At 40.2% G+C, this 15940-nt stretch overlaps 1 protein-coding gene across 1 annotated transcript in view; it reads right to left on the reverse strand.

Moving 5' to 3' along the window:
* Positions 1–1611: 1611 nt before the first annotated feature.
* The window catches only part of LOC136448146 (E3 ubiquitin-protein ligase MARCHF1-like), a 31101-nt gene continuing 16772 nt past the window's right edge, over positions 1612–15940 (reverse strand). The window contains exons 2-5 of the mRNA XM_066447314.1: positions 11034–11081; positions 8493–8641; positions 6732–6843; positions 1612–5536 (exon numbers count right to left, since the gene is read on the reverse strand). Coding sequence (XP_066303411.1) covers positions 5120–5536; positions 6732–6843; positions 8493–8641; positions 11034–11081 — 726 coding nt within the window. The 3' untranslated portion in view covers positions 1612–5119. The remainder of the gene's footprint in view (positions 5537–6731; positions 6844–8492; positions 8642–11033; positions 11082–15940) is intronic.

Raw genomic sequence — 15940 nt, forward strand, 5'->3', positions numbered from 1 at the left:
CAAACGTTGAAGCACCGCTGCAGTACCTCATATACCCGCTAGGAGGCCCATTATCGAACTTGACCTTCCTCTTTGACACCCCTAACTATCCACTAAATATCATGCACAACCGTCAACAGCTCCTCGAGTTATGCTGGCGACATACAAACTCTCACACACACAAAGCCTCCTGCAGTACTGTAGGAAAGCGCCAGATGAATCATTTTTAAACTTGACCTCCGTTTTCACAATCTCTTCCTACCTACCAAAAATCATTGAGATTCATCAACGTTTCCGTCACTTTTTTTGTCTACATACAAACACAGAAAAATTAAAAGTCCGCTGCAGTACTGTTGGAAAACGCCAGGTAAACGATTTTTGAACTTGACCTTCCTTTGCACAACCACTACACACCTACCAAATATCATGAAGATCCATCAAAGGTTTCCCGAGTTATGCTCTTGACATACATACAGACCCACACAACATCCGGCTCAACCAAAAACATAATCTACTCCGAGTTCCTCGGCGTAGATAATTATGGGTTTCCCTACTGACTCAGGAGGAACGTTTCCTGTTTCACATCTGGGACTTCCCTTTGATCATGCCAACGTCAACAACCCTCTCTCACGACAATGAAAACACTGACTTGGGACAAAGGTCACGTATTACCTCACATGTTTACAACTTGTCTCCAGGTTTAGTTGGGGGCTGTTGCTGAGTGCCCTGGCATACAGAATAAGCTCTCAGTTAGTTCAAATGACAGATCGTTTGCTGTCATCCATACAGAATATTCAGAACGTCTGCCCCTTTCCTTCACTGTTCCCACTTTACAAAGTTTCCAACTCACGCTCCTCCGCAGCGTCGAGAACTCTCACTCTTGTGGCAAAGTTGTTTCCGTGACATAACTCCCCTCTGCAATGTAGATGGATAATCTTAACACCCTAACGCAGGTGAAAATGAGACGTCCTCTCAAACGGCACGTAGGTCCCATGTTAGAGTAGAGCCCAGCACGTTGCACCTTAAAAGGATGCTAAACTCGAAAAGTCTAGAATACTTTGCTAATTATACCTCAAAGTTAGGTCCTCACTTGTTTTACGTATTACCAAGTCCTTCATAGTTCAGGGCTCTCCCGCCATTTATAACTTACGCCGTTCTGACGGCTACTCGCCTGATGATTGAATCAATCAATTGTAAGGTCAGAATATGTGACGTCAATCTCCGGCATTTCCCATTCAGTATTCGATATTGCCTTCCTGAGAATGGATTTCGAGGAATTTTCCGAATTCTAAGCTCTCTAACTCGATTCCCTCCAACTCTTGACTTTGGGGTTTATTTAGCAAAGTATAGTGGATTTTTCAATTTTAATTTTAGCCTCGCCACACATCGAAAGAGTATGGGTCCATCTCGGTGTGAGTAGATCAAACTTAACAGTCAGGTCTTACGCAACTGTACAAAACTGGTGTGTTACGCCAATAAAGGTGCTTTTCCGGTCATGCGAAACAAATAATGTTGGGTGTACTGAGACAGGTTGTGGGTACAGCTAGAGCTAGCTAGAATAACACACTAATGTTACCAAATAAATCACTCACGCTCAGAAACATTAAAAAAAACCTCTCTGCAGACTCCAGGTACAACTTTCCAGCATGTTTTAATTTAAAGCTCCTTTTTTCCATATTTCACAAAATACGAATCCTGGTTCAACATTTACAAATCCAAATATCAACAGTTTGACAGTACAACTCTGTGCCAACCCTTACATGTATTCATTCCATACAAAAACTGGTGTTGCTGTAGCAAAAACTATGGCAAGAAAAATTGCCCCCCTCCCCAGCTCCGTTTTGCCGACCCACATAGAATTGATTTCTTTTCAGCTCTGTAATTTCTTCTCGTCCACTTGCTAAATTTCCAACTGTACAATGTCTGAGAGTAAAGGAAGTAAACTGATGTGGCTAAGGCCACACCAATTTAATTTCTTGGTTAACGGAATTTAAAAAAAAATGCTAGATTGGAAAATCAACATGAAAACAGAATCTCAGAGGAAAGTCTGTACTTTGGTGCACACAGTTTCAGGGAGTGAACAGGGTCAGGTGCAAGTTTTCACCCCAACCTTCTATTTTAATGATGTCCTTGTGCTAAATTTATTTTTAAAAAATCCGCTAACCAAGAAATCAAATTGGTGTGGCCTTAAAGATGCGATTCACAAAGTTTTAATTTTCACTGTAAAATACTGAATGTTCGCCTTATAGTTTATTAATTGTATACTGTAAATTCAGAATTGTTCGCTGGGTTTTTATGTTTGCACTTTTCGCTGCAACCGTTTCACCGCGAACTTAATATACCATCGCGAACATTTTTGTGCGATACTGTAGCAGTATGTGACTATAGCGCTGCCGTGAAAGTAAATCCACCGTGAACACTCCATTTTCACCTGAGCGCGAAATAAAAACCATGCGAACTTAAATGCATTTACAGTATAGATATCAGACTTCTGTATTGGAAAACATCTCAAACCTACATAATTAATTTTACAAAAAGACTCTTCTTACAATATCTTTTGAGACAAACAATTGTTACATCAAATTATAACATAGTTTGTGGAAATGTCACTTAAATATTCAATAATATTCACAAAACTTTAAATATGTACACATCAGGGTGGTAACTTAGATAAGATATAACATTAGTTGTTACTGAATATCAACATACACATGTATATGCAAATTAGTAAGGCATACTAAACTAGTCTAATTAAACTTTCTTCGATCACATTTGAAATATCTGAGGCTGCAAACCACAATACCCCATTTTCTTCACTTTTTGTTACATCACAGCAACTAATGTTTCCAATTTCTACCCAACTGGTTTAGTTGACTCACTTGGACTCACTTTAGTGAAACATTCTACATTTTTTGAACATCATTCTTCTGCACTAAAAGGACTTACCAAGGGCTTTTCATTCAACATCACCACAGTCACATCACAGAATTCATAAACATCTGATGGACAAAACCTACATATATTTTGTATATCAATATTAAGGCAGGTGGAAACGTAATAATTACATACATTTGGCATCAATGTAGTTAGAGATAGCCCCCAATTATCAAAACTTGACTCCCAAACACGTTTTGTTTGAGACCTACATCATTTTCTCCAACATGGCCCTGCATTTGGTAGCCTTACAAAAAATAGATCTTTTGCTGGTTGTTTATGAATAAACATCAATATTTGTTTCTTAAATGTTTAGGAAACACAGTCTCAATTTATGAACCACACAAATAGGAAATGTATTACCGTAACACTTACTGTAAAAGGACTGGTTAATATCAATATCATTTTCCTGTTACAATTTTGATTGAGAAATCTGAGTGAATATTGAGTGAATATACTGTCGAAAAAGTGCAGATTACAAAAACACTGCAAATTGGAAAATTATGTCATTTTCTATCTTACTCTCGTGGTTATGGAGATCAGGTAAAGCGCTGTAAGGAATACTGGGTGTGTTCATTTACTTCAGTTACTGTACTCCAAACTACATTTATATGAATGTTGAAATTTTCAACAACCACACAGTAGTTGATTTAGTGCTTTAACCATTTAGTTTAGATTAGTACTAATCCAGGCTCAAAATCTCACCTGTAGCCTTCAATCTACAGAACATATTGTAGCTAGATCTTAAGGTAAAAAGAGGAACACCTTGCAGAGTAAAAGGCGAAATATTCAGGCTTGGTCGAGCTGGTGTTATGAATCATCAATCAGCGAATCAACAGCATAGTAGGGCAGTAAACAATGACTTTATAGTAGAAAGTCTTTTTTGTCAACTTGCAAGTACATGGTTGTAAATACTGATAAAACTTGCAGATAACGGAAAACATTTTCGAGCACTGACTGTTAAATGATACTCACATACATCAAACCTTATAACTGGGCAATCTGTGTATCTTGTTTAAGTGTCTAGGCAGATCAGCTGTACATATACAATGTACTTTTACACATGATACTCTCATTACAATGAAAATTCCCCCACTTGGACCTAAAGATGGCAGTCTTACTGCATATACATGGCAAGCATTCACAAAAAGAACAAGTTTACAAGTTACACTTATAAATAGCAAACTGTGGCAGTTTTTGTAGAAAGAAAGGACGGATGTTAAAATGGCAAAGGAAATATCAGCTCCAAAACGTTATTGTTTATTAGTAAATAACATGGAAAAACTGCTGGATGGTGTAGCCATTATTAACCTTCTCCCTGCTGCTTGATGCTGTAACCAACACATAGCAGGTGCAAACAGGCTACCTAATGCTTGGGTCACATTTCCCAGCCGGGCTGTTTGCGGAAACGAAAAATTAAAATGTATATCAATAGATGTGCACAAGCTATGCTCTTGAATAATATTTGGTACGTTTTGTGTTTTTTTGTTGCCTTTTATATCATACTTTTTGTTACAAACACTGCCCGGCCGGGCCCCCAGATTGAAAATGTGACCAAAGCATAACAGGGAGAAGGTTAATATGATGCAGTGTCAGAGGCCAGGAATTTGGCACTAAACACAAAACTGTCAGAATCCTTTGGAAAATACAAATGGGCTTGAAGACAGAGTTAGTAGAGTTAGATGTGCTGCCCCCCTCCCCACTTGTTACAACTGCTGTTTCAATAGAAAGAGTACCATAAAAGGGGCAAACTTTTATCTATTTAGAACAACTTCTAAACAAGATGGCGGCACAGTTTTATGCCGGTTTCTTTTACAAAAATAGACTTTAGGTATCGTTGTTACCATCACAGCTCACGTAGTCGTGACAATGGTAACTATGACTACACCTTCACAGGGAGTCACAGATAAACAGATGGCTCGATTTGGAAGAGTCCATTCTGTGGTGGGGACGGACGTTCTTTGTGACCTTCATCTTTTATATTTTTATACACAGTTGTGAAGGTCGCCTTTCATACAATATTCTTTTCTCACATGAATATCTCTCTCTCTAATATCTTACTTAATATATAACTCTAACCCTTCGAACACTTTGCCCTTCAAAAAGCTGTCCTCTCTCCATCCTCTCATGACAGAAATATATAAATTTGGTGAAATTCCTCGTCGGTAACTATGGCAACCCTGGCACAGAGGGACAGAACGGTTGACTACGCGTTCTGGCCGGCGTCCTGCGACGTGGCAGTCTGCGAGTCCTCCATGACAGCCACGCCGTTCGGAACGGGCGAGACACTCTTGTTCCGGGGGAGGCTGTTCCCGTTGTCGGCGCCCCCCTCCGGACAGTTCTGCACGTAGATGACCCTGTTGTAGGCCCTCAGCCTCCTCCAGAGCTGCACGTACACCTTGCACTGCACGTACATGAACACCAGCCCCCCCGTGAACCCGATCGCCACGACGACCAGCTTAGTCCAGAACGGCCACTCCAGCACGCCCTGGCGGATCTCCTCCGCCGTGCGGTCGATCAGCACATACAGCGACCACACCACGCACGTGATGGCGATCGCGTGGAACGTCACCGAGCACACGATCTTCCGTCGCTCGCTCGACGTCATCTGGAGCTTCTCCCACTGCCGAGAGAGAGGGGAAATCAGTTGTTTGTTTGTTTGTTTATTCATTTAACCAGGAATACAGTATCGCCTGGCGGCGTTTTTCAACGATTCCTGGGGGGGTTCAACCCCTTACATGATAGTACATAGCAACACTAGAAATTCAAATAATAACAAATAATACAGGAATTAAGTTAAAAATATAACTATTCATCAAACAGAAATCCTGAGTTAGATAGTTGGATTGGGAAGACATGTTTAGACTTGTTTTTATGGCAGTATTAATATACATTTTGGTCTGAAAATGGACAAAATTCCATAAAATTGCCATACTTGTTAAGAATGCATTCAACTACATGTGTGCCAAATTTGATGCTTTTACTCAGGCAAAGTTGCACAATTTTCAGGTATGCCGCTGGGCCACACTCAATAAATACAGTCACCAGTTTGAATTGTTGGTTCAAGAATTGAAAAAGATGAGGCCATTGTTGCCCACGAACACAAACCTGAAGAGTCTGAGGGAAAGTCTGTGCCTTGGTTTACAACACAGTTTCAGGGAGTGAATGCAACAGAATCAAATTATCCTCCCTACTCAGTTTTCATATTGGTTGATTGATTGATTGATTGACTGATTGATTGATTGATTGATTGATTGTAAAACGACAGACCAAAAGGAGCCAACATTTCTGAATGGTTTGAGTTTGGAGTCCACGATGAAGTCTGATTGATTGATTGACATATTGATAAATACATTTGTAGGCACTTATCTTTCTGAATGGTTTGAGGTTAGAGTTTACCACGAAGTCTGATTGATTGATTAATTGATGTATTGATAAAAAGGCACTCACCTTTCTGAATGGTTTGAGTTTAGAGTCCATGACGAAGTCTGATTGATTGATTGATGTATTGATAAATAGGCACTCACCTTTCTGAATGGTTTGAGTTTGGAGTTCACGGCGAAGACTGATTGATTGATTGATTGATTGATTAGTTGTTTGATTGATTGATGTATTGATAAAAAGGCACTCACCTTTCTGAATGGCTTGAGTTTGGAGTCCATGACGAAGTCTGACTGGTTGATTGATTGATTGATTGATTGATGTATTGATAAATAGGCACTGACCTTTCTGAAAGGTTTGAGTTTGGAGTTCACAACGTAGTCTGAATAATTGACTGGTTGGTTGATTGATTAATGTATTGATAAAGAGGCACTCACCTTTCTGAATGGTTTGAGTTTGGAGTCCATGACGAAGTTGTACCTGCAGAGCTCGCAGCTCTTGGTGTCTGAACTCTTGATCCACTGCTGCAGACAGGCCTGATGCACAAACCTGGAACGGGAGGGGAAACATCTCAGAGAATGATACATGTACATGTGGCAGTGGCGTCTGTGTGGCATAGTGGCAGATTATCCAGCTTTGAACCAATGAGACCCAGGTTTAATTCTGGGGTGCACCCAGACATGCACCCAGATGTTGTGCCCTTGGGAAAGGCACTTAACACATATTTCCCACGTCCTAACCCCTACAGTAGGGTTTGCGTTAGGAAGGGCATCCAGCCGAAAAAACTAAAAAAAGCTTTAAAAAAAAGACTTGCACTTGATGAGGAGTCCACGGGCTCCCCCACCCATGTGCATGCACATCCAACCCCCATATGACGGGGAATAAAAGACGTAAAATTGGATATATATATATATATATATATATATATAAATATATATATATCAGGGATCTCCCTAGAAATATAGAGCAGGATGGGGGGAGGGTGCCAGGCACAGGATAAGTGCCACGACGGGGGAGGTCTGGAGGGGGGCGCACACCTTTCAAAAGGAGAGTAGCCATTGCATTTTGCCTTTTTCAAACATAATCATTGATAATGGAAGTCATTTCCTGCAACTTCAGCTTTACATATGAAATTTCCAGTTTTGAGCAAAATTACAGGCTTTGCTGGGTAAAAATTGGACAAAAATACCCTAACTTTGAAAATCGACAGGATGGAGCTGGGATTTGAACAGGATGGAGGAGCGCCACTGTACCATTCTTTAGGGAGAACCCTGTATATATATATATATATATATATAGAGAGAGAGAGAGAGAGAGAGAGAGAGAGAGAGAGAGAGAGAGAGAGATGTCTGCCTTGTTGATGATGTTAAGCACATTTTTATGACTGTGATACTGTAAAATGTTTGCAGTGGTTTTATGTTCGCAGTTTTCACGGTGGACTCTTCAGCGCAACATGACTGAAGCGCTACTATTGTTTCAAACGGGAATCTCAAACCACTACAAACACTCCATTTTCTCCCTATCGCGGAATAAAAACCACATAAATTTAAATGCATTTACAGTATATGGCTAGAAGTGGAAAAGCTGTATGTATCTGGAACACAACAGAATTAGTTTATCATTAGCCATACACAACATTGAGATAGTATACTTGGTTTACAACATTGAAAAATCCTAATATATCAACTAATACTACCTTCAACGTCCCTCCGATAAATAGATGTCCCATGTTGGAAGAGAACCACACCTCGAGCACGTAAAAGAACCCATCACACTTATCAAAAAGAGTAGGGGTCCTTCCCGGTCTAAGCGGGTTGAACCTTTCAGTGCTTACACAGCTTGTACCTACTGTCTACTGTACATAACAGGTGTGTTAACCCCAAAGGTGATGCGGAACAATTCCTTTAAGAGACTTTTGAAGTAACGGAAATGAACTAAACGAACAGACACGAACCATTAATCAGCTTTCGCCCTACTACATATTGTATGTTGTAGTAATCATATATTGTTGTACCATAAATATGTAATGATATATGTTGAAAGAGTTATCAGGACTCAAATGACTGTGTATCTCTGCTATATTCTATCTGACCCTTACCTCTTCCCTCATGACCTCAATGTAAAGCGGCCTGCGTGCCGATTTGAGCTTATCATGAATAAACAAAGGTTCAAACAAAAAAAAAAAAAAAAAACCGTACCTTAGGCTCCCGGAGCAGTGGCAGGGCGACATGAGCGGGTTTTCACCCTCCCCCTCGCAGTGACATATTCTGCAGATGTCCGCCATGGACGACGCCATCGAGGCACGCGATTGGCTGCGGGGAGCATGGCTGGACGTGGGCGTGCTGGCCTGTGATTGGTGGAAGGAGAAACAAGTGTTAAGGCCTGTGATTGGTGGAAGGAGAGACAACAGTAAAGGCCTGTGATTGGTTGAAAGAGTGACAAGTGTAAAGGCCTGTGATTGGTGGATGGAGAGACAAGTGTTAAGGCCTGTGATTGGTGGAAGGAGAGACAAGTGTTAAGGCCTGTGATTGGTGGAAGGAGAGACAAGCATAAAGGCCTGTGATTGGTTGAAAGAGAGACAAGTGTAAAGGCCTGTGATTGCTGAAAGGAGATAGAGACAAGCATTAAGGCCCGTTCACACTCGTGCGTATATTCAAGTCCGTATATGAGTTGCACAATGACAATTTTGGGGTTTAAGTTAAGTTTGAGGTCAGGGTAAGAAGTTTATTTATCTATTGGTTTGGCTGTTCAGCACACACAGCCAGGGCTGCCTGACTAGCCCGTTGCTATTACAAAGGGGCAAGAAGTTGTTTTCTACTATTTAGTTGTGCAGCCTGGCTATCAAACTGAAAAAAAAACTACTTCTTTGGCGGCAAAACTCTTTTTTTGCTCTTGGAAAAAAAAACAAAAAAAATAGCATCACAGTATACGTAGTGCAATGCAAATCTAGCCTGCAGTATGGGTCCAACATGCTAGAGGTCACACCTGCACAGTAATTTTGGACCCTTGTACTGCTAAGCTTACCACATAAAAAATATTCTGACAATCTGCTATTGTGCGGAAAGAGGGGGAAAACACTGTACCAGTCTACTAATCTGTAAGACCATGCCTAAGTGACTGCCTTGACCACAGGCTGGCATGAATAAAAACTGTATTATTTCTATAACAATTTTAATGTTATTCATGTATGTACATGCATGTACACAAAAAATCATGTACATTTTTTTGTATTCAGGGTTCCTCAGAAAAGCATTGCCCAGTCACAGAGAGACACACTCAGCTGGTAAAAGAAACATAAATGAATAGTTAATTCTAGTTCAATACACTACACTGTTCCTTTTCCATCCTTGAAACAATATCTGACTGTCACAGCCCATCTAATGGCAGACCAATTGCAAGCTTGTTGTATGAAGATGAAGATGACTGTGTTTCCACGGTAATCACATCAGGAGGAGACAGTTGGGCCCTTCTCAGGAGGAAACATCACATCAGGACCGGGAATTATCCGGGCGGGTGTCAACTTACAACATGTAACTTCCTGTGTGGGCGTCAACTGAACTTCATGCCAGGGAGCAAGTGTGTGAAGTTGGTGCAAATGGAGGGGGGAGATCTAATTTCTGAATTCAAAAATTACTGAATTCGAAATGACGTTATATGATATTGTCAACTTATTTTCATATACCGAATATGATTATGAAATATTGAATGTAACATTATCTTTGTACAGACTTGTTTTGTTATATTTTCTGATGATATGTTAAAAGGAACCCTGACCTCCTCCCTTGAACCCTTGGAAAACGGAGAGTGTAAACTTTCTAGGTTAAATAAACTTTGTAAAAAAAACCTATGAATGGAAATTTTGCATTTTTGCTTCACCCCAAAGATTTCAAGCTTTTGTGTTCATTTCGTCAGAAATGTATAAATCACCCGCTATTGTAAGACCAAATTCAAAAATAAAGATCTTTTTTAAATTCATGATACAGGATTCTGTAACAGTTGGGCCTACTGAATTGGTAGATAGATAAATGTATTTAAGTCTATATATTATATGTCTTTGCCTGGAGTAAAAGTGATTAAGATTTTGAGGCAGATCGAGTCATGTAGACACAATAATAATTCTTAACATCTAAAAAAATTGCGACTGAAACTACCAACGTACAAATGCAACTGGAAGACACAAAGTGCATTTAATTTGCACCAAGCATTTCTGGTCCAGTATTGAAGGACTAACCATGGATGCCACCATAGTCCGGACCCTCAGGCATGAGGATGGGACTACATGTAAGTAAGCACCCGACGTTGTGCCCTTGGGAAAGGCACAAAACACAAAATCCCTCACTTCACTCAGGTGTAAATGAGTACCTAGCTTTGTCTAGGGACGTCCCTCGGATAGGACGTTAAATGGAGGTCCCGTGTTTGAGGAGAGCCACACCTTGAGCACGTAAAAGGACCCACCACATCTTTCGAAAAAGAGTAGGGGCATGCCCCAGTGTGAGTGGCTCAAAACGTTCCGGTCTAAATGGGGTAGGGAATTTCCCGAGCAGCCTTTGTAACCCCCGCTTCTCCTAATGGGTCAGTGAAGTCATGCTTGTCTTGAGCATTGATGTTTCTGGCCTAGGGTGAAGAGATGCTGCCACAGTAACAATTGAGCCGCCTTTCTTCGTAAATCGATGGCAACATTAGGCTCTGATGAATTGATTTAGAAATTTAAAAAAAAGGTAATTGAAGGACCAACTTACCTTAGACAGACTTGTCCGACTGGCTTCTCTCTTGGGTAGAGAATCCGACTGCAGGAAGAGAAAAAAATAAAGGGAACCTTAAAATGACACAACTCTGTACTCACATTAGTCAATGAATTACTAATTACTAGATAATCCACTACTTCATAGCAGGGATCTCCCTGAAGAATGAAGCAATGCCCCCCCCCCCCGCAGACTATAATCCCAGCACAATTATACTGATTTCAAAAATAAGTTTTTCCACTGAACATTTTTTATTGTCAACGTACAGTGTAACACTACTAACAGAGAGCAATTCACACTGTTCAGCTTCAACTATCAGTCCTCTGTGATCCACAAATAAATAATGTACAAACAATGATAAAAACCCTACATTTCTATAGACTTTAGTTCTGATCAATAAGTTATTTCTCCCGACCACTTTGATGAGGTCATTGCCCCCCATTTGTGACATGCTGGCAACAACCACGCACAGCTTATCACTAATATCTTCAACATGCCCTACAGCTGGAAATGTTCCGAGTGGAGAAAGGAAGATAAAAATTATGAAAGATTGTCATAACTACATAAATCTCTAGATCTCTCTATTGGGGCAAAACCCAATTCCTATCACTCCTCTATCTAACTTATTGTCTGAAAAAGAATATCAATGACAGAAAGCAACAGACCTGAAGTAAGGATTGAGGCTCAGGCTTCAATGAGCCATTTATGATTGTGTAACTAAGTTGCTACAGGGCTGCCTGGAATCCATGATTGGGTGTAAGAGACAAACGTACACATACACGATACAGCGCATGCATGTAGGGCATGCATATGGGTCTGCCTACGTGAAAGTACGCCCACAATGCAAATACGTCGGTCCTCCCCCCAGCATGGTACTGGGCTCGACATTCATTTTTGGGAATGGGTGCACTGGTGCACCAACACGGAAATTTAGGAGCACAGAATTCGAAAGAATTTGGGGTGCACAGCATAGAACATAATAGAATGTCATCAAAACGTAGCTACAAGCCCTCCTGCTTCTCTTAAAGGCATCCAGAGCATTTTATGAGACTTGAAAACTGGAAATATTCTAGTTGCTGTAATCTTTATGAAATTGACAATCAATGCCACTGTTTACCACATTTGCGCTCAGATTCTTATCAAAAGTGCTTAAAAGCGGCACAAAAATAATCTACATGGTGATCTTATAGTTTCACACGCCTCCTGTAAATACTGAAGATACCATAGCCTAGCCCACCTCCGCCAAAACGTAGATATGCAAAATTAAAACATAAAAATGCAAATATTTGACGGACATGCAGTCACTCTTTCATTGCATAACAGGATCAGTCTAGGCGCTTGGATTTTCCATTAGTTCTCACCACATATATACGTACACAACGACATTGCATCTTTGCTCTTTGAATGTCGATATGTGATGGTATAGTGTTATTGAAACTTACTATGTCTATGTGTAGGATTGAGTAGAAATTTGAGTTTTTTAATTCAAGTTTCAAGCCTCATGAAATGCTCTGGATGCCTTTAAGAACTTCAATCTGAAATTCTGCATACTCAGCTAACTTCAAATTTACAAGTAACATATTTAACACAGTACAACAAACTTATGCTGTGTGGATAAGGCTATTGGTATGACTAGTTTGCACTGCCGAAAATGATAAAATATTGGTATATCCAGTAAAAAAAGATAACATTGAAAAGAGTCATGATGAAGATACATGTGGGTTATCTATGACCTTCAATGTTTGTCTCACTGCCCACTGTGACCTTCAACATGAGACAATGTAGCAAACAATGAAGGATCGGCCGTGCTCGTTCTGTTCCCATCAGATACAGTGCCACATATGGCCACACTAATCTAAATTGTTGGTTGTTGAATTTTTGGACAGTTTATGCTGAATTGGCAAATCACCATGACAACAGAGTTAAAGGGAAATGTTAGTCTGCAGCTTGATACATTCAGTTTTAGGGAGTTAAAATATAGTCAGCATCAGAATCAAAGTTTTCCTCCAAGCCCCACATTTCTATAACCTCACGACTGTAGGCAGATGTGCCCCACACAGACTCAGAGGTAAAAAAGGTAAAGCAGTCATCCTCAATTGAGGTGAAGCATGATGCTAAAAATTCAAGTAGCTAGTGGTAGTGCAATGCGGCTTCGCCACGGCTCGCATTTTTGGCCAAGCACACCGGGTCACCACTTCTCTTCTCGATAAGTGTGTTGGGTTCTTTTACGTGCAGAGGTTTGACGCTTGAGGCTTGCGCCCAAAGCTTCCTCATACACGGGGCCGCCGGCTTTACGTCACCATCCGAAATGACGAATACAATCTCTTACAACATGTCCGAGCTCGAGTCGACCACTGAGGTTCAAACACGGGCCCCAGGATCCACGGAATTTGATCCAGATGGCGAAGCAGCGGGGTTGCGTTACCGCTTGCGCCACTGAGACATGCCTAACCAACAATAATGATCAATGCATCATCTCTTTGCAGCACTAGCACTGTATCCTACTTTGATCATCTCAATAATATTATATTATGCAGTAAATGCCTTTTCAGACAGCTGAATTTTCTCAATTTTCCGTGAGGGCAAACCCTCGGACCTCTCAAGAAAGGTTGCACCACAAAAAAAGTCTACAAATTAAAAGAATTACCCCTACCCAACAACATCTTGGTTACAGACATGGACCTTTGGTTCAACTTTCACCTTTAAAAGTCCCAGATCCAAGGACGCAAGTTAAAGTGACCTGAGACAGAGCAGAAATCATCCACATAGTCTGTCATAGCAATGCCCGACTGCCCGACTTCGAAAACTATCACACTCTTTTGTCTCCCGTTTGCTTTGTTCTGAGAATATTATCATACAGACACTCATTATGTCAACATTGTTTTTAAAAGATAGTATAAGTTTGTTATATTTTATTGTATGTACGTATGTCAACCTCTTAATCAATTTGGTAGTGATTTCTATGTGTGCTTAATGAAATGATTATGTATGTTATTTGTAATGATAACGTTTTTCTCCCAGGGTTGCCCTTAGTAATAGCTTAAGCTAGTTGGGCAACCCTGGCATGTTTGTAAATACAATGCATGCCAAATGAATAAACAATATATTTTATTGTATTTTGTTTTATGTAGCTGTATGTTGTATGATATGGGCCAGGTGCCTGAATTAAAGTTGAAATGAAATGAAAAATGATAGCCTAGGGTTATCCATGGACTCATGTCTCCCCTCAGTCAGCCGTGCACCTTGACTGGGCAACAGTCTGTTCCTCCCCTGGGGTCAATACTGCACTAAGGCAACACCAATTTAATTTCTTGGCTAACGGATTTTCATTTTTTTTTTTTTTAATTTTAGAAAAAAAAAATTCATGAAAACAGAAGGTTGGGCCAGCCTTCTGTTTTCATGATTTTTTTTTCTAATTTTTTTTTTTTTTAAAGTAAAAATCCGCTAACCAAGAAATTAAATTGGTGTTGCCTAATGGAACGATGAATGGGCAAAACCTTTTTACTGCTTCAGCTGCAGTCAAACCTGACCAAGAAGACCACTCAGGGGACCAATAAAAACTGGTCTGTGTGGACAGGTGGACACTACAGATAGGATTCTTAATGCTTGTGTTGATGGTAAAAATCATTGAAGGGGCCACCATAAAGTGGTCACATTGGCCAGGTGGTACATGTAGAGGAGTTCACTTGTACAGGTTTGACTCTACATACAGTTTGTCTATACAATCATGTAAAAAAAAAATTATAATGTTATGTCTAGGTGGGGATTGGAAAAAATATGATTGGGATTTATCAGTACAAATCAAAATACATATAATCTAAATGTACTTCAACTTTATCATTATCCTTCTTTTGTAAAAACAGAACTACATGTTCTTAAACAAAATTTTCTCTTGGAGTATCTCCTCCAAGTCAACTCTCAACTGCTGTGGACAGGCCACCGCACAAATAAAACCACTGCAAACATTTCAGGATGTACAGTAGCATCCGGACCCACCACGGTAGATTGATCGGCCTTCCCTTCTGCGTTACGTGAACAAATCCAGCTAAAAGCCACAACAACAGACGACACTTAACGGTGGGGTAGGAGATCTATGTCATCCGGCAGACCTGGGCACATATGTTCAGGACTGACCTATTTACATAACAATGGGAGGGAGTTGCGAAACCACGGCACAGAACAAATATGGCTTCAACGTTCAACATCATACATGCGTTGGCACAGAAAGTTAAAATCAGCTCGTACTGAAGTATGTAATCCGTTAGAAAATGGTACAACCGTGCTTTCAGCACTCTGGAGAAAACCAGTCTTTTGTCTCATGCACATAGTACACAGCCATGATTCAGGTGACCTCTATAAACTTATATAAATGTCATTATGCCACAATTACATATAGGTTACAGGAATAAGCTTGCAAGCATTGACAAAAATAGACAACACTATTTCCAACTGATTATAGATCCGACAAAGCTGACATCCGTACTTGAAAATTCACAGTCTGATATTGACAATCATACTAAACAAGTTACATCACATGCACACTGCACACGCAGCCTTTATACCATTTCATGATATTTGAAGATTGGTGATTGGTGACACTCTCTGGAACGGCATTTGGAAGCATGTATCGAGAGGAAATCCAGGGAAAATAGTAAAATTTAGCACTAAGGCCACACCAATTTAATTTCGTGGTTAACAGAATTTAAAAAAAATGCTAGATTGGAAAATCAACATGAAAACAGAATCTCAGAGGAAAGTTTGCAATTTGGTGCACACAGTTTCATGGAGTGAACAGGGTCAGGTGCAGGTTTTCACCCCAGCCTTCTGTTTTAATGATGTCCTTGTGCTAAAATTATTTTTAAAAAATCCGTTAACCAAGAAATTAAATTGGTGTGGCCTTAAGA

Source organism: Branchiostoma lanceolatum, chromosome 14 (genome assembly GCF_035083965.1).
Source record: "Branchiostoma lanceolatum isolate klBraLanc5 chromosome 14, klBraLanc5.hap2, whole genome shotgun sequence".
Lineage (NCBI taxonomy): Eukaryota > Metazoa > Chordata > Leptocardii > Amphioxiformes > Branchiostomatidae > Branchiostoma > Branchiostoma lanceolatum.